Source organism: Mobula hypostoma, chromosome 6 (assembly GCF_963921235.1).
Source record: "Mobula hypostoma chromosome 6, sMobHyp1.1, whole genome shotgun sequence".
In the NCBI taxonomy this organism is placed as follows: domain Eukaryota; kingdom Metazoa; phylum Chordata; class Chondrichthyes; order Myliobatiformes; family Myliobatidae; genus Mobula; species Mobula hypostoma.
In genome coordinates, this window is record NC_086102.1 from 120,787,014 (window position 1) to 120,813,796 (window position 26,783).

A 26,783-nucleotide genomic window follows, 5' to 3' on the forward strand; every position below is an offset into this window, starting at 1 on the left:
TCTGTATTGATATGTTACATTCACTGATTTATTGCTGGATGAAATTCCTGCATTTTCCTTTCTTAATTCACTACTTTCAATGATACAGACGAAAACAACAACTGGCTATCCACATAATATGAAAAATATTTCAGTCATTGCAATTGCTGTAATTATATACGAATATTATTTTTCAGCCATTATTTAGCATAAATGGTCCAAAATCAATAGCAAATAAATTAAATATAGACACAAGTACTGATGCAAATAAGCAATTGATGCAGCAGTGCAATATCTGATTTCAATATTACTCTCCAGTGAGTAAACAGAATTACCATTGGGTAAGCTAAGCGCTTTGAAAATTTTGTATCTCAAGAAATTTCCCTCAGATTAGAATTTCCTGAAGTGTGCTTGGGATAGTAATAACTGCAAGGACCAAGTACACATCTAGATTTTCACTGGTCATATATGGCTCAGACTCACTCATTTACTAAATTAAAGATAATTTGCTTTAATTAACATTAACATTGTGATTTACACAACAAGATGCTTAAAATGAAGAAAAACACCGGAAACATTCAGCAGGTCAGTGCTGATATTTCAGATTACGGAAGAATTGGCAGATATTGGGCATGATAAAAAAAAGGGAAAGAGATGTGCGAGAGAAAAAAAAATATGCGGGATCTTAGTTTTAAAAGTTGTCAGGACTGGATAAAATCAAACTCAGTTTTTTTTTAAAAGAATGGCTAGAGAGGAAACAATAGAGGCTACGATCATTTTTCAGCCATGCCTGGACAGAAAAGTGCTTACGCTTCATCACCACTTACTTACAGAATGAGGAACGCATAGGCTAAACAATTGCAGGCCTAAAATGGTGTGGTGTTTTATGTTTAAGAAAAGCCGCAACAATCCATTTATTGTACCTCAAACAGTGAACACAAAAATGTGGTAACAGAACTTTACATAATTATATAATGTCAGACAAGCCTCTTAATGTGAACCCTAACTCAATGTTGGTGGTTGTGAGTTATGTATGTTTCCACCTTACATTACCCTACACAGGTCCTCTGAGAATTCACTAAAATCAAAATTGTAAACCTGTTCAGAACTTGGATGAGCCACTCATCTTGGGTCCTATGTTCCATGGGTGGAGGAATAGCAGAGGCCTTTGGCTCATCCAGAGGTATGTTGACACGATCATTTGGTGATACCAGGGGCATGGTAGCAGAATCCTTCAAATCTTGGTGGGCTAGTTTAGGGCGATTTACCGAAACACATTGCAGTTAACCCCACTTATCTATGATAAACATCTTTTCTCTCTGTTACAAAACATGTAAAGGGCCAACAGAACGAGGCCCAAGGGGATGTTGGTGTGTATCATGGCAGACGAAAACAAACCAGGCGGAACATAGGTCAACAGGAACCCAAGAGTGCTGTACGCCATGGTGGGAGGAAGGAATAGATGAAAAGGAATTGAATTTACTGAAGAAGATGTAGTGCTGTTGAGAGGCCGACCAGGCAGTCGTGACATCAGGAATAAAAATCACCTGGCACTTGTAATGAATTCAGGACCCACGGGTGATGATTATGCCAACACTCATCCATTAGGGAAGCCCTTGAAGTAGCCTTTAAGGAGCGGTGAAACTGCTTGCATAGGCCATTGGACTGCGGGTGATACGCCGTGGTGTGATTGAGCGTAACGCCAGACCGAGCAACCCCCAAGTGCTGATGAATGTCTGCGGTCGTTGCCGATGTTAGGGGAAGGACCTCTGGCCATGGTGGTACAGCTACCATGTGGCCAGAGGAGGTGTGTTAAACTGCGAGAGAGAGGAAGAGAACCAACAAGGTCCGCATTGATATGGTCACATGTAGCTCAGGGACCTCAAAAGGTGCCAATGGCACCTGGACATGACAGTTAATTTTTGTCCACTGGCACTCCACCCAGGCTGCACTCCAGTCATACATGTTCTTTCCAAGGCTGCACCTCCCAAAATTTAGTGCAACCAGTTTCTGTGAGGCCTTCTGGCGCAGATGCAAATGGCCACGTATGGAGTTAAAAAGCCTGCCTCCAGTTTGCGGGCACTGTGGGGTGAGGGTAATCAGCTGAGACATCGTACAAGAGGGAAACCCCAGCTTCACCAAACTTAATGTCAGCCAACCGCAGGCCCGTGACTGCTGTTTGGTTAGCCTGGACCTCTGGGTCAGTAGGTTAGTTGGTTGCCATGCCACCATAGTCTGAAGCATCAGTAGTAATGGCAATAGGTGTGTTGGGGAGCGGGTGCGTCAGCAGAGTCGCATTGGAAAGAGTTCGTTTGGTATCATCAAACACCCTGGTCATGTCCACTGCTAGGTAAAGCATGTGATTAGGGGTAATGCCTTTAAGGGCACTATACAGTGTGAGCGTAAGTTCAACAGCTCACGGAATGAAGCGGTGACAGAAATTCACCATGCCTAAAGACTCCTGTAGTTTTTTTTTTAAGCAGTGCAATGTGGTGGGAAATCCATAATAACAATTATTTTTGATGGGAGGGGTTTCACACCTTCTGCAGAGATGTGATGGCCGAGGAGATCAATGGTTGACAACCCAAACTGGCATTTAACAGAGTTAATAATCTACCTGTGTTGGCTTAAGCACTCAAAAAGTGTGTGGAGATGAAATACATGTTCCGACTTGGATGCACAGGTGACAAGCATGTCATCCAGGTAAATAAAAAGAAAATCTAAGTCTTTTAATACAGCCGTCTGAAAGTCTGTGCTGCAATTTTCAGCCCAAATCGCATGCACAGAAACTCAAAAAGGTCAAACAGTGTTATCATAGCTATTTTGGAAATGTCCTCTGAGCACACAGGCACCTGATTGTAGCCCCTAACTAAATCAACTTTGGAAAAAAAAAAATCACACCACGGCGTATCACCCGCAGTCCAATGGCCTATGCAACATGTGCCCACGTTCTCCACTACAGTCGTAAAACATGGTTTTGAGCACCACATTCCCACACCTGGACTGCCAGTCCATGTTTGGACACCTAGACTGGACCCAAAAAAGCTGGCAACTGCAAAGGCAGAGTTTGCCAACATGGTAAGACACAGCATTATATGCCAGTCGAATAGCCCCTGGGTTTCACCCCTCCGTGTGCTCCCCAAGTCCGATAGTGGTTACCACCCATGTGGCAATTACCAACACGTTAATGAGGTCACCATCCCCAATCATTACCCGGTCCCACACATCCCAGGCTTTTCGGCATGACTGAGCATGCCAACACCTCTCTGGATGAGCCAGAGGCACCTGCTGTTCCTCCACCCATGAAAAATAGGACCCAAGTTGGGTGGCTTGTCTGAGCTCCGAGCAGGCTCATGATGCCGGTTTTAGTGAATTCTGGGGGGGGCGGGGGGGGGGAGCCTGTGTAGGGTAATGTACTTGGTGGAAAGGTACATAACCAATGAGCTTGAGTTGGAGTTCACTTTAAGAAGCTGGTCTGGCGTGGTGATGTAATTACATAAAGTTTGTTTACCATGCTTCGTGTTCAGTTTTTGGAGCATAACAAATGAGTTGTTATGGTTTTTTTTAAACATAAAATGCCTCACATTGTTTTACTTGTGAAAACCTATAGACTCACTTCTCTTGAAGCTGTGGACCTGCTGAGCGACACTACTACATTGTAAAATTTGGTGACGTCTGCAGTGATTTTTTGCAGTGTAATTTGGGCCTTAGCTTGTACAAAACAACTAATGGCATTTAGCAGTTTCAAAGTGACTGCATTGGCTGACATGTTCAGTAACTCTGGAATCATCCTGGAGCATCAGGATCACCAGTGTAGGTTTTTGCAAACAAAACAGCATGAGGTGTTTTATTTTTAAGAAAAACTGTAAAAACATTTATTGTACTCCAAGAATTGAACACAAAAGTGTGGTAACAGAACTTCACATAATTAAGTCAACATGTCAGATCCAAAGTGAAACCCTAACTCAATGTCAGTGGTTGTGAATTCTGTATGCTTCCATTAATTACATTAACCTCTAGGTCTATCATCTTAATCACAGTGGAAGGAAAATTATTAGCACAAGATAACCTGACGGACAGTATCAACAGTCATTTAGTGAAATGCTGACTAATCAAGGGCAGTCAGCACAGAAAAGGAAAGTACTGGGTGACAAACTGAATTTTTTGAGGTGGTTAGGAATACCATTAACCTGAACAGCCCTTCCCTGGTCTTGCTGTCAATTGTTATAACTGGCACCCTCATCAGATTTAAGCTTGGGTGACGCAGGTATGTTGACACTCAGCAGGGCAAAAAGCAAGGTGCATCGAAAGATTTCTGTGAGCCAATGGTCATCCATCTCCGAACAGAAGGGTGACACCAAATCACTTCACTCAAAATGCAAACAATGAAACAAGCACCTTATATATCCTCATAACAGATTAGTAAAGGGTCAGGTAACAACAAGGGAAAGTTATTGCATATCTGATGAGCTCAACCATTATGACTGCCATTACTTGACTTTACTTGAACAAGATGATTGATTTATTCCAAAACAGCTTTTGAAATACACTATGTGCATTTTAAGTCAAAAGCACAATGCTGTAGTTAATGGAAGTCCAAAATAAAAAAATGCTAGAAATAATTAGGGAAAAGTTGTCTGATTGTCAGATTCTAAGAAAAATCCACAAGGAAGTCCAATATGGCAGACTGGTCAGAAAAATAAAAGCTCCTGAGAACAAAGAAAAAATGGCAAATAGACTCCAAAACTGGTTCCATGCCAGAAAAACTCTGAAATTGTTTCTATTGTGGTTACACAAGGGCTAAGGTTCTTTTACCATTCTTTCATATATACTGTATATGTGATTTAACTAAAGTACTGGTATTTGAGGGTGAACTATGATTTTGGAATTTGCTGATAATATAGAACTTTTTAAAGGCTTGTTGATTAAAAAAGAGAAACAGATTAGGATTTAAAGATTAGCTTTATTTGTCACATGTACATCAAAGGATACGGTGAAATGCATCGCTTGTGTCAATGACCTAAAAGGTCTGAGAATTACTCTGGGGGCAGTCTGCAAGTGTCAAAATATTTCCAGCGCTAAAATAGCATGCCCAGAATTTACTAATCCTAACCTGCAAGTCTCTGGAGTGTAAGAGGAGACCGGACCACCCGGAGGACTCATGGGGAGAACGTATAAACTCCTCACAGACTGAGGTGGGAATTGAACCCCAATCGCAATCACTGGTAGTGTAAAGCGTAATGCTAACTGTGTCACCCACTGTTTCAATGGTGGGCTAAATCATTACAAATAGAATTTAAGCAAAACATAATGCTTTTAGGAATGGCAAACAGGGCAAGAAATGACTTAAAATCCTGAAATGTTGGGGTGAGAGGAACACAGAGACTGTTGAGAGCTAGCAGTAGAGGTAACTAAGTAAACATGCAAGACATTTTTCTTTATTAGCCTGTGCTTTGTAAGAGTAAGGAAGCTATTCAAAATCTGTGCATACCCATAACTTGGCCACAACTAGACTACCAGGCACAGTTCCAGTCACCACATTATAAGAAGGATGTGATTACAGAGGAGGGATTCAGAGCAGATTTGCAAGGGTATTGTCAGGTCTGGAGAATTTCAACAATGAAGTAGGACTGGATAAGCTGAGTTTGTTTTCTGTGGAGCTGAGATTTAATTAAAATGATTAAAATTACCAGGGGCTTAGACAATGGATATGAAAGGTTGTTTATCTTTATAAAATTATAGTAGTCAAAAGTCATAAATGTAAAAGTGACCGGTACAAAGATTAGTGACAAGCTTAAGAGAAATAGTGACGATCACCACATTTAAGAGGTACTGACATGTACACCTGAAATATCATAAACAAAAGAAGTGGACATGGACACAGCGAGCTGCATCTGTGCCAGAACTTTCTAGAATTTTATGTCGTTTTACTTTCTTGTTATATAAATGGTACTATCTCTGACCCTTGTAAAATCAATGACTTTTTCATGTGTCTGATTCTGCAGATAATACCCATACCCTGTTACATTCTTTACAAGGCCACTTATCACATTCATCTAGAGGAGGGAACTTGATCCTCCTTCAAATGATTAATTGATTGCCATTAACAATAAAAATGTAATTTTCCTAGACTAGATCACAGACGCTGAAGCTAACTGCAATCTCTGCTAAAAAAAATTGAATAGACCAGGAACTACAGTAAATTCAGCAGGCAGAGCATGACATGGCAGTACTCACCATATCATCTACGTTTTCATCTTCGAGGTAGGCAGTCAATCTATGTTTAAATCAAATCTCAGTTTTTCAGCTCATGTATAATTTATTCAGTACTTTTAACACATTCAGAAATACACATTATAATTGGCTGACAACATAATTTCGATGAAGTGGTTCTTGTAAACCAGTAAATCTTTAAAGTGGAACAAAATTCAGTAAGCGCCAAAGTTTGAATTATTAATTTCTTTTATATGAAGCAGAAATGTATAACTATGAAGAGGTCCTACAGATCCTCGATGTTCCATTCCATTAATTTATGAGGTCAGAATATTTTGTTACTTCAATATGAATTTTCTTTTACTTTATAATTTATTTTTACAGATCTAGAGGCAGCTGGAAAGGTCAACATTCATTACCCGTAACTAGTTCCATTGAGAAGGTGAAGACGAACTGCCCCTCTTGAACCACTGCAGTCCTTTCAGTGAATGTACTTCTACAGTGCCACTGTGTATGGGCTCCCAGGGACTGCATCCAGCAAGTGAAGTGGACTGGCAATGAAGTTTCCAGTAAAGGATGGGATGCAATTTGAAGGGAATTTATGGAAGATGCATTCATGCATCTTCTGCCTTTGTCCATTTTGATGGTAGATATCAACATCTGCAGGGTCATGTCAGAGTAGCCTAGCCAAATGATTGTATATCTTGTAGATGGCTCATACTGCAAGATTCTGTGTTCTGATGGTGAAGGGAATGAATATTTAGATGGTTGATCTGCCAATTATGTGGGTCATTTTGTTTGGATATTATTGAGCCATTTGAGTGTTATTGGAATTGAACAGATCAAAGTAAGTAAAGAGTATTTCATCACAGTTCTGAATTGTGCACTGTAGATGATGGAAAGACCCTGAGTCAGAAAGCAAGTTACTCACCTCACAACACTCAGCCTTTTACATGCTCTTGAATTTTTACTTAGAGGACTCAATAACTGAGATACCAGTGAGTGCGAATGGAAGATGGTTAGACTTCCTCTTGTTGGAGATGATCATCGTCTGATACTTATGTGGCATGAATGTTACTGGTTCATCTTCAGCCTACATCTAAGGAGTTGTGAATGAACACCAGTGAACATCACGTTTCTGAAACTCATTAGTGAAACTGAGGCGATTACAAAATGGGAACTATGGAGGATTAAGGAGTTAAATAATTACATCATTATCAAAACTGCTTTCTTCCCAACTAGTAAGAAAGGATTTGTGCATGGAATTAAGACTGAGACGTTGCTTTCCAGAATCAGATGGATACTTCTTATGACATTTAAAATGAACAGCAAGTGAGAGTCTAAAATGAATAGTAGCAGTACTGGCACCAGCCAACTTCTCTCTCAAATTGTAGTCACCATTGTGCCAACCTTGTTGCCTCCCAATTCTTTCACAGTTATCACGGGACAACTACAGGGTCTGTCAATCAACTATTAAAAAAACCATAACAGCCTACTGTAAATGGCAATCCACTTGTTATATCCAATATTCCATTGATTAATATGTAATTCCCTGGCTCACATCTTTACTGTTATGCTGTAGGTATTTCATTTCGCAGTTCTGTAAGAGCAGTCTGTTCTGCTTTCAGCCTGTTTGGGTTCTTGTTAAAGATGAGGAATGATAAGGAAGGTGTGCCATCCAATTAGGATGGCGGAACTGGGGGCAGTTTTTTTTTGGTGGGAGACACTAAGGTTGGACTGGGAGCTTTTGTTCAGCAGGAGATGAAGAGAGAAGCCACTGGGGAGAACCAGTCATAGGACATGACCCGGTGGAAAACCTGTTTGTTCAAGATGGATTGCGAGCAATGTTCAAAAGGCAGGGTGTGCTTTCACGCAGACCAAGGGTCCAGTGCGCGAGAAGTTCAAGAGGCTCTATGTGCACATTTGAATATTTAATTTAATGTGCCCTTTTTGTTTTTTTTTTACTAATCCTTTAGTTAAGTAAGTTTCATAAATATAATTCCTTTAGTCTTATACAGTGAACTGTTTTTTCTTGCCATTGAGTTGTAACAGGATAGTAAGTTACACATCATCCACTCAAACCAGGGTTTGGGGTGGGGGAGACATCTCAATCACACGGGTTTGGCAGGACCAGATTGTGTCTTCTCCAGACTTACGCAGCCAAGGAAACCAGCGGGGTTTCAAATATATCCAGAATGAGAAGGCACTCTGTGTTCTGGTTGCTTTCCGGGATACAGGTCACCATAAACTGCATTCATAGTTCGCACAGTTCTAAAAGGTTAACAGAAGTATTAATTAAATGCAAAGGCCTCTACTTCATCAACAAGTAGCCAGATCGCAAAAAAAAATAGAACGTTCAGAAAGACCACTGGGTACTCACCGTGATGCTTACCACTATGAAAGAGATAGTTGGCCACATTGTACCAGGAAGCAGATACATAGGTAGTTACCAGTCAACAAGGGATATATTCATAAAGTTCAACAAAGAAAGCATAAGGCCACAAGAATCTGCTAACCAAACTCAATGTGTCAAACAGCATCTGTGGAAGGGAAAAATGGTCAACACTTAGGGTAAAAACCCTGCATCACACAGTGACAATTCCTTTCCTCCCATAGATGCTGCTTGACCTGCTAAATTTCTTCAGCAGATTGAATGCTGCTTCAAGTTCTAGTATCTGCAGTCTCTAGTATCTCCAAAGCACAAGGCCAATTGCTTTACAATTCATGACAAATGTTTAAGTGAACAGATCCTTACATAGAAACATAGAAAACCTGCAGCACAGTACAGGCCCTTCAGCCCAGAAAGCTGTGCCAAACATGTCCTTACCTTCGAACTACCTAGGCTTGCTCATAGCCCTCAATTTTTTTAAGCTCCATGTACCTATCTAGGAGTCTGTTAAAAGACCCTATCGTTTCCATCTCCACTACCGCCGCCAGCAGCCTGTTCCATACACTCACCACTCTCTGCATAAAAAAACTTACCCCTGGCATCTCCTCTGTACCTACTTCCAAGCACCTTAAAACTGTGCCCTCTCGTGCTAGGCATTTCAGCCCTGGGAAAAAAGCCTCTGACTATCCACATGATCAATGCCTCTCATTATCTTGTACACCTTTATCAGGTCACCTCTCATCTTCCGTCGCTCCAAGGAGAAAAGGATGAGTTCACTCAACCTATCCTCATTAGGCATGCTCCCCAATCCAGGCAACATCCTTGTAAATCTCCTCTGCATCCTTTCTATGGTTTCCATATCCTTCCTGTAGTGAGGCGATCAGAACTGAGCACAGTACTCCAAGTAGGGTCGGACCAGGGTCCTATATGGCTGCAACATTACCTCTCGGCTCTTAAACTCAATCCTACAGTTGATGACGGACAATGTATCATATGCCTTCTTAACCACAGAGTCAACCTGCAAAGCAGCTTTGAGTGTACTATGGACTGAGGCCCCAAGATCTCTCTGATCCTCCACACTGCCAAGAGTCTTAACATTAATGTTATATTCTGCCATCATATTTGACCTACCAAAATGAACCACCTCACTCTTATCTGGGTTGAACTCCATCTGCCACTTCTCAGCCCAGTTTTGCATCCTATCAATGTCCCACGGTAACCTGACAGCCCTCCACACTATCCACAACACCTGCAACCTTTGTGTCATCAGCAAATTTACTAACCCATCCCTCCACTTCCTCAACCAGGTAATTTATAAAAATCATAAAGAGTAGGGGTCCCAGAACAGATCCCTGAGGCACACCACTGGTCACCGAACTCCATGCAGAATATGATCCATCTACAACCACTCTTTGCCTTCTGTGAGCAAGCCGGTTCTGGATCCACAAGGCGTAGTCTCCTTGGATCTCATGCCTCCTTACTTTCTCAATAAGCCTTGCATGGGGTACCTTATCAAATGCCTTGCTGAAATCCATATATACTACATCTACTGCTCTTCCTTCATCAATGTGTTTAGTCATATCCTCAAAAAATTTAACCAGGCTCATAAGGCACAACCTGCCCTTGACAAAGCCATATTGACTATTCCTAATCATATTATACCTCTCCAAATGTTCATAAATCCTGCCTCTCAGGATTTTCTCCATCAACTTACCAACCACTGAAGTAAGACTCATTGGTCTATAATTTCCTGGGCTATCTCTGTTCCCTTTCTTGAATAAGGGAACAACATCCTCAATCCTCCAATCCTCCGAAACCTTTCCCGTCCTCATTGATGATGCAAAGATCATCGACAGAGGCTCAGCAATCTCCTCCCTCACTTTCCACATTAGCCTGGGGTACATGCCGTCTGGTCCCGGCAAGTCATCCCTACAATCGCCAAGATCCTTTTCCGCAGTGAATACTGAAGCAAATTATTCATTAAGTACCTCTCCTATCTACTCTGGTTCCATATATATTTGTTCATAGTCATACTTGATTGGTCCTATTCTCTCACGTCTTATCCTCTTGCTGTTCACATACTTGTAGAATGCCTTGGGGTTTTCCTTAATCCTGTCCACCAAGGCCTTCTCATGGCCCGTTCCGGCTCTCCTAATTTCATGCTTAAGCTCCTTCCTGTTAGCCTTATAATCTTCTAGATCTCCATCACTACCTAGTTTTTTGAACCTTTCATAAGCTCTTCTTTTCTTCTTGACTAGATTTACAACAGCCTTTGTACACCATGGTTCCTGTACCCTACCATCCTTTCTCCGTCTCATTAGAATGTAGCTATGCAGAACCCCACGCAACTATCCCCGGAACATTTGCCACATTTCTTCTGTATGTTTTCCTGAGAACATCTGTTTCCAAGTTACGCTTCTAAGTTCCTGCCTGATAGCCTCATATTTCCCTTTACTCCAATTAAACATTTCCCTAACTTGTCTGTTCCTATCCCTCTCCAATGCTATGGTAAAGGAGATAAAATTGTGATCACCATCTTCAAAATGCTCTCCCACTGAGAGACCTGACACCTGACCAGGTTCATTTCCCAATACAAGATCAACTACAGCCTCTCTTCTTGTAGGATTATGTACATATTGTGTCAAGAAACCTTCCAGAACACACCTAACAAACTCCACCCCATCTAAACCCTTCACTCTAGGGAGTTGCCAATCAATATTTGGGAAATTAAAATCTCCTACCACAACAGCCCTGTTATTACACCTTTGCAGAATCTGGCTCCCTATCTGCTCCCCGATGTCCTTGTTACTATTGCGTGGTCTATAAAAAACACCCAGTAGAGTTATTGACCCCTTCCTATTCCTAACTTCCACCCACAGAGACTCCGTGGAAAACCCCTCCATGACTTCCTCCTTTTCTGCAGCCATGACACTATCTCTATCACCTGCCTATCCTCTCTTTCGCGCTGCCTCCAAGCTTTCTCTATTTGTGAGCCAACCACCCTTTCTTCCGTCCGTCAGTTTGGTTCCCACCCCCCAACAATTCTCGTTGAAACTCTCCCCAATAGCCTTAGCAAACCTCCCTGCCGAGATACTGGTCCCCCTGGGATTCAAGTGCAACCCATCCTTTTTGTACAGGTCATGTCTGCCCCAAAAGAGGTCCCAATGATCCAGAATTCTCAATCCCTGCCCCCCACTCCAATCCCTCAGCCATGCATTTATCCTCCACCTCATTCTATTACTATACTCACTGTCACATGGCACAGGCAGTAATCCCGAAATAACTATATTTGAGGTCCTGCTTCTCAACTTCCTGCCTATTCTAGTCTGTTTTCAGGACCTCCTCCCTTTTCCTACCCACGTCATTGGTACCAATATGTACCACGACCCTCTGTTCTCCTTCCCACTTCAAGATATCGTGGACACGATCAGAAACATCCTGGACCCTGCAAAAGATATACTGGATAATGAGGGCACTGCAGACCCAGTTGCTAATTTTACTTGTTAATTAGCTACAGATGCTTTTATTAAATGCAAGATTCACCCATTTCAAAAGAAACTGAATTGGTTACTCCTTCTTTTCCATGATCCATATTGCAATACTATTGACACAAAGCTGTCTTGATATTAAAACTGACATTTCAGCATCCTCCCAGAGGTCTCCATGAAATAGTCTTTAAATTATATGGATCAAACAAATTAGAAGGATGCTTTCCACTGAACTTTGAAGAATGGGCAAGATGGAAGAGCAACTAAGATAACAAAACTCATCAACACAAACTTATCCATGTTCCCACATGATTAAACCTGTGCAAATATAACACTTTACTTTCATTTTCTATGCAACTACTTTCTTGCATATGATACAAAATACAGAGAACTATGAGTACAGAGGAGGACTGAAGAAGTTCAAGGAGATATAGACAAGCTGAGTAAGTGGGAAAGAACAGGGCAGAAGCAATATAATGTAGAAAAATGTGAAGTTATCAATTTTGGTTGACAAATGAGAAATGTTAATTTTCAAGGGTTTCCAGACATCCTTGTATACATCTCACTGAAATCATCATGTACAAAATGATTAGGAAGGCATATGGTATAAAGATGAATTGAGGACCTCTCACTGTATTCATAAAGAGCCTTGTTGAGCTTGCATTTGGATTATTATGTACAATTTTAGTCATATTTCTTTAAAAAAAACTACATTTGCCATTCACGGAGTGCAGCTAAGTTTCAAAACACTCCTTCCAGGAACGGTAGCTGGCTTGAGTGAGTATTTATGGACATACTTAACCTCTGACTTCTGTAGTCTGAGGTTCCCACCAGCTTCAAAAAAGCACCTATTAGTTCTGTGTCCAAGAAAAGCATAGTGACCTTTCTTAACAACTACTGTCCAGTAGTGCCCATAAGAAGTGCTTTAGACCATAAGACCATAAGACATAGGAGCAAAATTAGGCCATTCATCCCACTGAGTCTGCTCTGCCATTCCATCATGGCTGATCCCGGATCTCACTCAACCCCATACACCTGCCTTCTTGTCATATCCTTTGATGCACTGACCAATCAGAAAACTATCAACTTCCGGTTTAAATACACCCGTGGACGTGGCTTCTTCCACAGTCTGTGGCAGAGCATTCCACAGATTCACTGCTCTCTGGCTAAAAAAAATTCCTCCTTACCCCTGTTCTAAAAGGTCACTCCTCAATTGTGAGGCTGTGCTCTCTGGTTCTGGATACCCCCGCCAGAGTAAACATCTTCTCCACATCCACCTTATCAATGATATTTGATAATATATATCAAATTATTACACCCCCACCCCCGCATTCTTAGGAGGTTGATTTTGGTGCAAATCAACTCCTGCTTCAGAGGTGACCTGGAGCTCCTTCAGTTTGCCTATCAACACAACAGGTTAATGGCAGATGCAGTGTCTCTGGCTCTTCACTATGCTCTGGAATATATGATTAATAGGGACACACATGTGAAGCTGCATTCATTGATGACAGCTCGGCATTCAATACAAACATCGCATCCAAACTTATCATCAAGCTTTAAGACCTGAACCACTGTACCTCCATCTGCAACTGGATACTTGACTTCATCAAGGGCAGACTCCGATTGATGATAACACCTCCTCACGGTAATCATAAAGAGTTGACAATCAACACAGGTGCACCTGAAGGCTGTGTGTTTAGCCTCCTGCTCCATTCCTTATATGCACATGACTGTGTAGTTCTGCACATCTCCAACGCCAATGACACTACTATTGCTGAACAAATCACAGATGGCGATGAATCCGTGTACAGGAGTGAGTTAGGACACCTGGTTAAGTGGTGATTATATGATTGAAAAAACTGGATGCTCAGAGGATGTTTGACCTAGCTGTGGAGTCCAAAGCCAGAGGACACTGTTTTAGAATTAAGACTAGGCCAGTTAGGTTTGAGAAAAGCCACAAGGATTGGAGATCAAAAGTTCTCTACCTGAGGGCTATGGCGGCTATCATTATTTGTTCGAAATATAGATAAATAGACTTGTGGACATTAAGAGAATCAAAGAATACAGGTATAAGGAAACTGCAGGAAAATGGCATGAACATTCAAGCAGGTACAATCTTAATGAATGGCACTGCATGCCCAGATGACCAAATGGCCTACTCCCATACTTATTTATTAAGTTGATATTGTGCAAACTGTGCAGCTAGATCAGTTGGGGCAGATCAATCAGACAAGCAGCTGCTGGGCAAGAAAAATATTATTGTTTTAATTATTGCAGAATTCAAGCCTAAAAGGAATAAAAAGATCTATGACAAAATTTGCACAGATGACTGTATCAGAAAGCAGGCAGCACTTGAGTCTGTTTTGTCTAAGGAGGGTGGTGAAAATTGACTAGTTATATTGTTACGGTGTTCTTGATTGTCATCCTCTACTTTGCAGCTTTCATGGATGCTACCAAAGCCTTCACCACCTGCATCCAAGCAGAATCAGAGTCAGCCAACAGGAAGTGAAACAACATTTGGGCTACAGAGATAACAATGGTTGAGAAGTTGAGGCAATCTGACAGGAGTTTTTACTTCCATGATTCCTTTATTGTAATTCTTCTCATGGCTTGACCACACTTCATTCATCTCACTGAGCAAGAGAATAATTTTGTGTAAATCAGCATGGAGTCAGTGACATGCACAGGAAATTAAGTATGATTTCTTTGGGATAGGTACATTAAGTATATATATAATACATTTGACAACATCCCTGAACATCCTCTCTTGTTGCACTTCCAAAGGTATTTAAGTAGAAAAATACACTGACATTCAGAACTTGTATGAATGCATGGAACATATGATTGCAATAGTCGGTGACATCAACTCATTCCTGATTAAATGTTTCTTATCTAATTTTTCTGCATTTGTGCAAATTCCACTTGGAAGAATGACTGGTTCATTACACAATGCTGGTGCTCAAAATATTTCCTTTTCATAGCTTTCTGTTGAGCAAAGGTTGTATAATTGTGTCCTCAATACAAACGTTTTTCATTTCACTAGTATCTGTTCTCATTTACTCAAGAACTTAAAGTTCCCAGGTCGAAAACTGAACTATCTCCCTAAAAGTATCCACATGGTTTACATGAGTACTATGAAGATAGACCCATAGTAGAACATAGTTCTACTGAGCATCCTTGTATATGGCTTTCATGTAGCATTATGTTTTAAGAAATGGATTAACTTGGTATTGAGAATAGGTTGTAAATGGTCATCGAAAAGGCTCAAGTCAGTGTGACTGATAGCTCCATTGAATGCTAATAATCACATCACCAGGTTACTGGGAGCTAACTATCTCTTCATCTCCAAAGAAAGGGATGTCAAAATTCTACATATCTTCATTGCCTCCTTTACACTGTCAATTGTTAGCTTGAAGGGGCCTTCTTAGATATGAAAAAAAATTAAAAGGCTAACATTTGCCAATTTTAAAACTTTCAGAGTTCAATGATTGAGTAAGGGCATACAATTCTATTGCACAGTATTAACTGTTCTGGTAAATAGGTGAATTGGTCTTGTGCAAATCACAAGCACATACAGTATTTTTAGGATGAATTCACCACTGGGTGAATAAGTTAGTGCAAACTGCAGATATTGATTGCATATATATTCTATTCATAGTTATCATTCAATGTATAAGGAGGCTATTCAGCTCAACAAGTCCATACCATCTCTCAAAGCAATCAGATTTCCTCCTTACCCAACACTCTTGTTTCCCCGCAACTTATTTTCCTTGTGGCTCATTGATGGTCCTTTAATGGATGTCTCCTTCAAAAGGCAATTGACAACGATAGGCTCTGAGCTCTGAATAAAGCCCATAGAAGTTGAAGGAGGGTTCTCCCAAATTCCTTCATCTTCCTTGAAGGCCATTTAATCATAAATCCATGTGAACTGGTCATCTGTAGGCTAACCCACCTTAAGCAGACTGATGCATCATTGTTTTCCAAAGAGTTAGTATAGTGGGTATCCTCCTCTAGAGCTGGCCATCGTCTACCAGTGCCACATCTCTTTCCTCTAATATAAACTTTATAATTTATAAGGTATCAGAATCTGTGACAATATAGAAGTGAAAACTGCAATGACACCAGTTTTTCTCCTCTGCCTCATACAAGTCATGTTACAGGATAGTAGGATGTGGGGGGTGGGATGAACAGCTGGGAGTTCTTGGAAATCCACAATGAAAAAGGTACAACAGTGCAACATGGATAAGAGGGGAAGCAGTGGGCAGAAACTTGAACAACAGATTGAAATGGACAAAAAAAAGGATAGACCAGGATAAGGGGAGATGGGAAATGAGTGGGCTGACTGTCAGCGCACAATGATTGCCACTCCTCCATAGGTCGTTTCCTCACTTTTTTCTCAATGGTGTCAGACTGGTGAACAACATATAGTGGAACTAAAAAGATTCCCTCCAGTTGTTTGGAAGCGTTTCTTCCAATTGGTTACTCCTATTAACCAATATTTCCTCTCCAACCAAAAGGCAAGTGTGTTACTGATATTGTTTCACAATAGACAGGATATGACAAAAGTGGTGGAATAAATGTGAATGCATACATACATGTTAAAATGCTAGTATTGCAAGATTATTATTTGCAAGTAATGCTAACCAGTTGTCATTAATGGTTTCCTTCACAAGCTGTAACCGACATTGTGGAGATTCACATTTGACTTATGCTCTTGCACAACTGGTTCAAAGGAAGTTTACTCGGGATAGTATTATACAGCAGCCTTCCTCCCAAGATCTTAATATGAAATACACCTTGCTTGAGTATATTCTACAGAATACACTCCAGCTAGCACTAACACTTAATCATGGATTTTCCCTTCTGAAGCAAGACCAGCATGTTTCAGCTAGACCATAAGTTTTTAGTTTTCAAGGTAATTGTCATTCATCAGGAACAGAAGTTTGACTCAATGTGGATCCTTGGGAACAACCTGTCAAACAAAAATATGGCATCTACCATCTGACCAGTGTAGACAACTATCTTTGTCAAAACATCGGTTTAAAATTTTGATTCTGAATTATTAAGTTAGGACTATCAATGATCACACAGGATAAATAAGGGAAGCTTTTGAACTTGTACGGCATTACCTTCTGTAGGAACTTATACGACTTCAATTATCTCTAAAATGACTACAGAGTATTTTACCTTCACTAATCTACCCATTTCTGTGCACCAAACAGCCTTCGGGGTCAAAGTTTTTTTTAAGAGGAAGATCATCGTAAAGATATCTTTATCAATCTACAAATATATTTTGTGGTAATGCAATCAAAGTAAGAAAGATGTATATATTAACTTGTTAATGGACTCACTCTCAAGGACTCTTCATCACATATTCTCAATACATTGTTTATTTATATATTTTTCTGTTTTATATTTGCACAGTTTGTTGTCATTTGCACAGTGGTTGTTTGTCCGCCCTGTTGGACGTGTTCTTTCATTGATTCTGAAATGGCTCCTGTGTATGCCCATAAGAAAAATTAACCTCAGGGTTGTATACAATGACATATATATACTTTGATAACAAATTTACTTTGAACTTTGAACAAGCCATTAAGGCTACCTTTGTAAAATGAGCCCTAATGTTAGAAATCATTTTGGAATTCTATACTTCCTCCAATATAATATTCAAAATCAGGGAGGGCAAACAGAAATATTTTAATTGTGCACCTTCTACAACAAACCTCAAAGAGTTCCAAAGGTTCAAGTTAATGAAAATGTGCAATCTAGGGGTCAGAGCTGAAAGGGTTGGGGTTGGGGTTGGGGGAGGTAGTTTCTTCTTGATGGTCAAATAGAAATGAGAATTATTGATTGTAAGCACAGGGTGAGGAGGGGGTAGTGTGGATCAGGTTAGAAAATAGTAAAACAAGGCTAGGCAAAGGAATGTGGAATTCAGATTTCCATTGGTCTATTGGTGATCTCAGGGTATCAGGGTATATGTTATTTAATGGGAGGGTAAATACATTCTACAAGGGAGCCCTCCTCCTCCTAAGGATAGAAAACAATATGGGAATTAGTCATTTCCAGTTTAGCAATGTAGCATATAAACACAGTCGAGTCAGGTCAATATGGACTAATTTCCTTATGGACATTGAACAGGAATTCATCACTTGAAATGGCTGATGATGAAGTCACAAGTACCACTTCAACAAATGGTTGGTGGAAGTTTTGGAGTGATACACAAAAATCCAGAAGTGATCATGAATCTGTTTCACTCTATGGTGTCGAAACAAAGACAATCATATTCCTCACATTGTCTTTACAGTGTCCTTGCAATGTGATTCATGCAGATGACCAATTTCTGGCAATGAGGCTTCTACTAATTTACTTTCCAAAATAAAGTCTAACTGCCAATCAGACTCAATACATGTCTTCTAAATTCTTAAAAGTCTAACTGCCAATCAGACTCAATACATGTCTTCTAAACTTTCTTTAAGCAGTATTAATCATTTTGACTTCTCCACTGACTTCACTCATTCTAATCTCACTGCCCCAAACTCTTCCTGATCCACCCAGGCCCTGTTTCACTTCCCCTTTCTTTCCAACCTCAAACCTGCCCCTTGTTACCCCATTCTCTTAACCCTCCTACATCTGGTTCCATCTGCCTAAAGCTCACACACTCAACTCACTTTGTCCACTACCCTCACCCTTCCCACCTGCACAGCATCCCTCCCTTACCTGGTTCCACCCATCACCTTCATTTAAAAAAAAATCAGATTTCATGATCTACAGACCCCTGTTGTCTCTACTAATTACATCCCAGAATTTGTCACTATCTTCACCCCTCCCTCTCCAGCCTGGTTTGTCCTGACCATGAGACACACAAAACACTGGAGGAACTCAGCAGCCCAGGCAGCATCTATGGAAAAGAGCACAGTCGACATTTTGGCTGAAACCCTTCAGCAGGACGAACCCTTCAGAGCCCTGCTAAAGCGTTTCAGCCCGAAGCGTCAACTGTACTCTTTTCCATTGATACTGCCTGGGCTGCCGAGTTCCTCCAGTGTTTTGTGTGTGTTGCTCGGATTTCTAGCATCTGCGTATTTTCTCGTTTGTTCTGTCCATCAATGCTTCTTCACCTGGATCCACCTATCACCTGCAGCTAATGCCTCACCCCTCATCTTCAACTGTTTACATTGACAATCTCTCCTTTACAGTCTCATAACTGATGCAGGATGTCAACAAAAAACATCAACCATCACTTTGCTTTCACAAATGCTGCTCGACACAGAGTTCCTCTAGCAGCTTGTCATCTTGCTCTGCAATCTCTTGTCTCTTATCCTTCAGCTGCAATTACCTGTTGATTTGCCCCGTAATCAATTTATAAAAGGCACCACCCTCTTTCTGGAAGCTGTGCTGGAATTTTACTAATTGCACCTCCCAAGTGATCTTAAATGATATTCCTACAGGTAACACTGTTTTACACAATTTTAATATTTATAAAACAATTCTTGTTTTCAATTTTTTTTGCCTCAGAGAGGATAATTAGATCCAATACACTGGAAAATCTTTGCCAAAAATCTAAATCTATTCTCAACATCACAATATGTCAGAAATAAATGCCTACATTTTAATCTAAGTACAGTAACAGCAAACAGTTCCTAACAATTTAAGGTTTCATGTTAGTTCATAATGTAATATAAACTAAATTTCCAAATCAAGTCAAATAAGTTGCTTTGACAGCAAAATATATCTAGTGTTTGATTAAGTTATAGAATACTCGTTTTTAAAATGAAAGTTTGAAGTGAATGCTTAAAAGATTTCTTGAACTTCTGGTAATGCTCCCCTCTCCCTTCACCATTTCCAATCCCCTTTTCCCTCTCTCACCTTAACTCCTTGCCTGGCCTTCACCTCCCTCTGGTGCTCCTCCCCCCCATCCCACTTTTCTTTCTTCCATGGCCTTATGTTCTCTCCTATCAGACTCCCCCTTCTCCAGCCCTGTATTTCTTTCACCAATCAACTTCTCAGCTCCTTACTTCATCCCTCCCCCTCCCAGTTTCACCTATCACCTTGTACTTCTCTCTCCTCCTCTCCTTTGAAATCTACTCCTCTTTTTTCCTCCGGTCCTGCCAAACGGTCTCTGCCCAAAGCATTAACTGTACTTTTTTTCCACTGATGCTGCCTGGACTGCTGAGTTCCTCCAATATTTTGTGTGTGTTGCAGGTTTTCTCTTGTTTGTGCCTATAGGTAGTATATGACTCCTTTTTAAACATTAAACAATGATGAAATAATTAACACCATAGACTCTAGCATACAAAAATCATTGAACAATTCATAATTTTGTTATTAACAATCATTATTAATATGCTGTCTGGCATTACAGATAAAATACTCTCATATCATTGTGGACTGGATTTTCAGTAGGTGAACAAGTAACTTATTCAAATCTGGAGGAAAACAAACCAGCATTTACGAATACAAGACTGGGACTCCAAAACTATCTTCCAGCATGGGAGAATATAGTAAAAACAATAATACCTAACATCTTTGCTCTGCTATGAATTGGTCTAAAAGTATTAAGGTCTCCTTTTTCCTAAATACCGATATCATCATTTTTTTCTCATTGATGAATGTCAAGCACCCTAAGAATTATTCTGAGGCAATGACTTCCATAATGGGTATTCTATTTCATTCAGTAATTGTTGTTCAATGATGTCACGTCCAGAAACCTAATCGATTTTCAATGGATTAATCTGAGCTGAAATAATTTCTGCATTTATCTCCATGCAGCAGTTTTAAGGAGCATTCACATCTGCACAATATCTCAATAATGAAACAGATGCAAAATATTTATTGAGGAATTTAGCCATATCCACATTCCCAATCCAAAGCGGCCTTCCTAAATTTCTCAAAATACCAATGTGACTTTTCTTACACTTAACATTCATAAAAAACTTTACTTTATCAATATGGCCTGATTGTATTTTCTTTGTTTTTTTCATGTTTACAAGTGACTTAAGTTTAATTGTATCCAAGATTTATTTAAGCAATCATACCATTTCTGAAAAGTTTATCTTGAGGTTGTGTATCTCAATTTAGATTTCACCTTTAAATAGCTTTCTATTTATTTGAAAGACACAAGATATTCAATCTTGAGTGCAGATTTTAATGTTTTTTATTATCCGCTTTTAACTAACAATGCCAATCTATATTCTCAAAACTTATGAAAGGGAAAAAAAATGTTCCACTTTAATTTGGGATCAAGCTAAGTTATCCATATGGCACTACATAGCAATTGGAAATGGTATACAATGATCATATTGATGAGATTATAAGGAGTTGCTATGACACGTAATGTTTTAACCAGGTACAGTGAACGGAGTAAAACCAATAGCACTTGTCAAACTAGTATAGGTGGATGAATATCTTGAAAAAAATTGTTGTTTCAGAATCAGGGTTTGCAACGAGTTACACAGGTACAATAATGGCCGAAGATCTTTTTTCCATGTGAAATTCTGCGGTTGTTAAATGGCGATCTGATATCATCAAGGTAACACTGTTGCTACTAAATGTATTAAATGACTTCGTAAACTTGCTGTGCAAGTATCAGCTCTCGGCAGTAGTAATAACAATCGTTGTCATGTCACTAATTTTGGACAGGTAACAGACACACTTCGAATCAATTGCCATCAATTTGTATTACCCACAAGCGTTATTATTAAGGCGAGATAGCTTTATTTTAAATAGAATAAATTAAGTGATTAATCATCAAAAGTTCTGGCATCTAAAGCAGTTCCTAAATCCTTACTATCTATATATGTGCGAATTCTTGAACCAAATGAAATATTTGCCAGGTCTGAAACCCTTACGCTGAGCCTCTTTAACACAGGCCATTGCCTGGGTCGCTAAAGCTTATGACAAGGAGAAAACGATTCTTTTGCGGGAAGGCTGACGTGAAGTGAACTGACTTGGCCTTCCCTCTGCGTTGAGGAGTGAAGGGTTTACCTGCAGGTTATGCTTCTTTCTCCCGATGACCTGGAAGCGCACTCCTGATCGCCACATCGTACTACGATGGCGGCTGCCCCTCTAACCCTTATAGTCGCCAGTTGCATCGCAATGCCAGGCCGCACCTCCCCGGGTTGAGGCCGCTACAGGGTCGGCTCACTCCTGGAATCCCGGAGCGGGCCCGTTTCCTGGATACGAGCGGCTGCAGCCCGCAAACCCACATGCGGGTTCTGTATCGCACCGCTCCATTGAATCCCCTAGGAACTACAACATCTCAGTGTGAGGTTACACTTGCCACAAATAGTCATTTCGGCTGTTTTTTCATTGTGGAACTGTTTAATGCGGTGCAACGTGAACTCAAATAAACTCCGATTCTTATGTGTATAGTAAGTTAACTTTAGCGTAACACAAGTTAATCTGTGCAGTATTGTGTTTGCAGCAAAACGAGGCGTTGGTGGTGTGTCCCGTACAGGTGCAAAAGGTGAACACACCGAGAAAGCGGCTGCGTCTAGAACGAGGCTGTTCGTATATCAGAGGCGGGTGGATTTACTAGTTCTATCTTTAAAACTTGATTTGGAACTCAGCTATATTTTACGTTAATTGTGGATCCAAAATACGTATATTTATATACTGTTTCCATAAAAGCATATATATAAATCACGATTAAGCTAAGTCTCGATTGGATATAAAGATTAAGGGTAAATGAAGTCTGAGCCGTAGTTTTGAAAGTGAGTGCACGAGATTTTCATATAGCTTAGAGTAGCTGGAGCACAATTTGATATCAGATCCGCGGGAGTGCTGAAAATAGGGAATTCTGTCAGCTCTTGAAGAGACTCAATTTTTTGAAGAGCAATTTATGGCAAGTTTTCTTTTCTCGCACCATGTCTTATTCACGATAAACTATTTGAACAGCATTGGCTCCTGGTTAGATAAAGTTCCTCATACTAGAATTCAAATAGTTCCATGATCTTGAGGCATTTCTGGAGACTGAGTGAAATATCCATGAGATATTTCAGGCAGTAGACTATAGCTGATAGGTTGACAACCCTCTCTCAACCCTACAATCCCCAATCACCCCCTCACTTTCCATGGTTTGCATATTCCATGCTGACCCATGTACATGCACACAAAATCTAGCCTATTAAGGAACACTTCTAGGACTGAATGAAGGTGAAATGTAATTCTCCACAGTTGCCTAATAGCTTAGAAAAGCATACCATACTGAACAATGGATTCCTAGAGAAGTTTCCCACTTTATCTTTACAACTTCCTCACTTCTTCTAACCTTAGAAACTTAAACAATTTTTGCAAATTATCCTTTTTCAACTACTTACTTCTCCTTTTTGCCCCTACTTGCCATACTACTGCCCACTGGCTTTCAGCTATCCCAGTCTTAATTGATGAAAATCCCCTTTTAAACCTATTTTCCACACCACTTGTAGCTCCTCTTTAATATGTTGCTTTTACCTTATTTTGCTGCCCACACTATACAGCACTCATTCTAATGCCTTCTCCTGTGGACGAGTATTATTTTTTTGGTGATTTTCTTACTACAAAGCACCTTTGACTAGGTTACATTGTAAACAAATTTGTTATAAAACAAATATTTTTATTGATAAAACGAATAAGGCAATGAAGTAGCAATACTAATAAAATCTACCGATATCAGATTAATTGTCCATATTTTCAAGTTTCCTGTCTCCCTTGTTTCTTAAAAAAGCAAAATTAAAATTGCAACTTTCTAATCTAGAATCTGTGAAATTTTGAAAAAATGGCAATCAGTACACCCAATAGTTTTTCACAATATGGAGTACAGATGATCAATTCTTGGGAATTCATCCAGTCCCATTAATTTCTTTAATACTTTTTTATAAACCAATGGTAGTGTCTTTCAGCTGCTCATTTTCTGGAGCACTGTGTTTACTTTCTCCAGCATTTCAATGAGAATATTTTGAATTGCATTTGTCTAATTTCTCTACCCTTTTTTCCGCAATGTAAATTTCCTCCTTTCTCCAAGAAACCCACACGAATGTTTATTAAATTAAAATATCTAAAGAAGCTTTTATGGTCTGTTTCATGATCTTGTTAGATTTTTCTTGCTTTCTAATTTTATTTTCGTTATCATAGTCATTGTTTGCTGAATGCAGATTTTTTCCAATCCTTGGATTCACTGCTCTTTTCTGACAACATTAAAAGCATTTGTTTTGGTTTCTGATACTCTATCTCTTTTGTAAGCCCCAGTCAGACCACTTTGCCTGTTGGAATTTTGTGCCTTAAAAGGATGTGCTGTATATCTGTTCAAAACAGTACATCCATTTAAATGTTAGCAATTGTATGTGTACTGTCATACCTATTAATCTAGTTTCCCAAAATACTAAAGTCTGCTTACACTTTGGACCTACTCAGTTTGCTCTTTTTTTAAGTTAATGATCCTAGTTATTTGTTGAACTAAATCACTCTCAATCGCAATTAAAATTGATTATTTTATGGTCCCTCTTTCCTAAAGACCCTTTACCTGTGTAATAGTACATTAAATATTAATATTGGTTGTAATATAGCCTGTTCCCCGGTTGGGTGCTCAAAATATTGACCTAGAAAATGAAATATACACCATGATCCAGAATTTTACTGCAAGTTTGGATTTCTCTGTAGGTTTAGGTTTCCTATTACTGTCCCCATGTTGTAGTTGCTTCATGATCTTACTCTTGGGTCTACAATAGATCTAAGTTTAGTGAAGGCTGGTGTCAATACAACTCTGACAATGCACTGGCACTTTTTTTCCAATCTTTCTGACTGCAATACTACTTCTTGCCTCCAACAAATTTGCCGTGGAAATAAAGGTAATTTTAGGATCGGATGGAACTACAGAAATTACACTGCAAAATCAAGGTCACATGAATCTAGGTAGCTAAGGTAGTTTTTTTGATGCTGTTTACAAGTTATCATTGACTTGTTCATAAAAGTGCATGAGAAGATGGGCATTCAACGTCGCACAAGACAAAGTTCCCAGAGATTCAGGTAAAGACCGTGGAAGCACCTCATATTTTGGGAGAAACACTTCAACAAAGGGAGATATTGATAAAGAAATACACTAACACAGTCCTTGATTGATTGATGGCGTACAGGTGTTTGAAAGTCAAGACCTCAGAGCAGGCACAAAACTCATGGTGTGTGGATAGCAGTGATCCCTGACTGCCAGGAGCTTCCATGATCCGCCATAGACATCTCAAGGCACTGGATAGGTATAACAAAGTCTTCCAGATTCACTGAAAGGATAAGCGTACCAGTCCTCTCCCAGATCAATAACCCCAGAATTTACAGCCTAATTACACTCAGTTACATTTTTTGGACAGGTTGTGTTGATTGCATACTGGACACAAGATTCTCAAAACACACTGTGTTTCCACTTTCATTCTTTGTCTGCATCTATAATCTACCTGTTTCTGTCTCTCAACTCCAACACCTCCACTCCCCCACTTGGATCAATCTGTTTGTTATTCTTCAACCCTCCTCAGTTCAACCATCACCCACTTCCCCTGTCTCACTACTCCCTTTTTTCTCCTTGTATTGGCTGTCTTTGCTCTTCACTCTTAGTTCTTTTGCAGAGGGTTGTTGGCAATTCCTCATCATCCACAGATGCTGCTCAGCCTACGGAGTTTCTCTAGCAAGTTATTTATTGATCTATATTTCTTCATTTGCAGTCTCTTGCATTTCAAAACTTTATTTTCATTTCTTTTTTTCTTTTTCCCAGCTTCAGTCAAGGAACAATCTTATATTTCAGCACAATATTTTCCACTTAGGCCATTTGGTACAGTGAGTTTGCTCTGCCATTTCATTATGGCTGATCCATTTCCCTCTCAACCCCAATATCCTATCTTCTCCCTGTAACACTTCATGGCCTAAATAATCAAGAATATAACAAGCTTTTTCTTAAGTATACCCAATGATTTGGCCTCCACAGTCATCTGTGGCAATGAATTCCACAGACTCACCACCGCCTGGCTAAAGAAAATCCTCTTTATCTCCGTTCTAAATGGATGTCCCACTATACTGAGGTACTTGGCTCCCCACCATAGGAAACATCCTCTCCGCATCCACTCTATCAAGGCCTTTCAACATTCAGTAAGTTTCAAAGAGATTTCTCCTCATTCTTCTGAATTCCAGTGAATACAGGCCCAGAGCCGTCAATCAGTGCTCATATGGTAACCCTTTCATTCCAGAAATCATTCTCATGAACCTTCTCGGAACCTTCTCCAATGTTAGCACATCCTTTCTTAGATAACAGGCCCCAAACTACTCACAATACTCCAAGTGAACCCTTAGCAGTGCCTTATAAAACCTCAACATTACATCCTTGCTTTTATATTTTAGTCCTCTCGAAACGAATGCTAACGTTGCATTTGTCTTCCTCACCACCAACTCAACCTGCAAATTAACCTTTAGGGAACCCTTCACAAGGACTCCCATGTCCCTTCGCACCTTAGATTTTTAAATTTTCTCTCCATTTAGGAAACAGTCTACACTTTTATTTCTTCTACCAAAGTGCATGACCATACACCTCCTGACACTGTATTCCATCAGCCACTTCTTTGTCCATTCTCCTAATCTGTCTAAGTCCTTCTGCAACCTCTGTTTCCCTTTTTCCTCAACACTACCTGCCCCTCCACCTATCTTCGTACTGTACACAAACTTGGCCACAAAGCCATCAATTTCATCATCCAAATCACTGACAT

General features: G+C 40.0%; 1 protein-coding gene across 7 annotated transcripts in view; it reads right to left on the reverse strand.

Annotated features, from left to right (window-relative positions):
- The window catches only part of ikzf2 (IKAROS family zinc finger 2), a 159,022-nt gene that overhangs the window by 92,362 nt on the left and 39,877 nt on the right, over positions 1-26,783 (reverse strand). For 3 of the 7 annotated variants that reach the window (XM_063051575.1, XM_063051574.1, XM_063051573.1), the window contains exon 1: positions 22,051-22,297. The exons of 1 other annotated variant lie outside the window; for it this stretch is intronic. In XM_063051575.1, coding sequence (XP_062907645.1) covers positions 22,051-22,107 — 57 coding nt within the window. In that variant the 5' untranslated portion in view covers positions 22,108-22,297. Of the gene's footprint in view, positions 1-6,216; positions 6,229-22,050; positions 22,298-26,783 lie in introns of those variants that run through there. 3 more of the 7 variants (XM_063051567.1, XM_063051568.1, XM_063051569.1) reach the window with 2 other exon arrangements.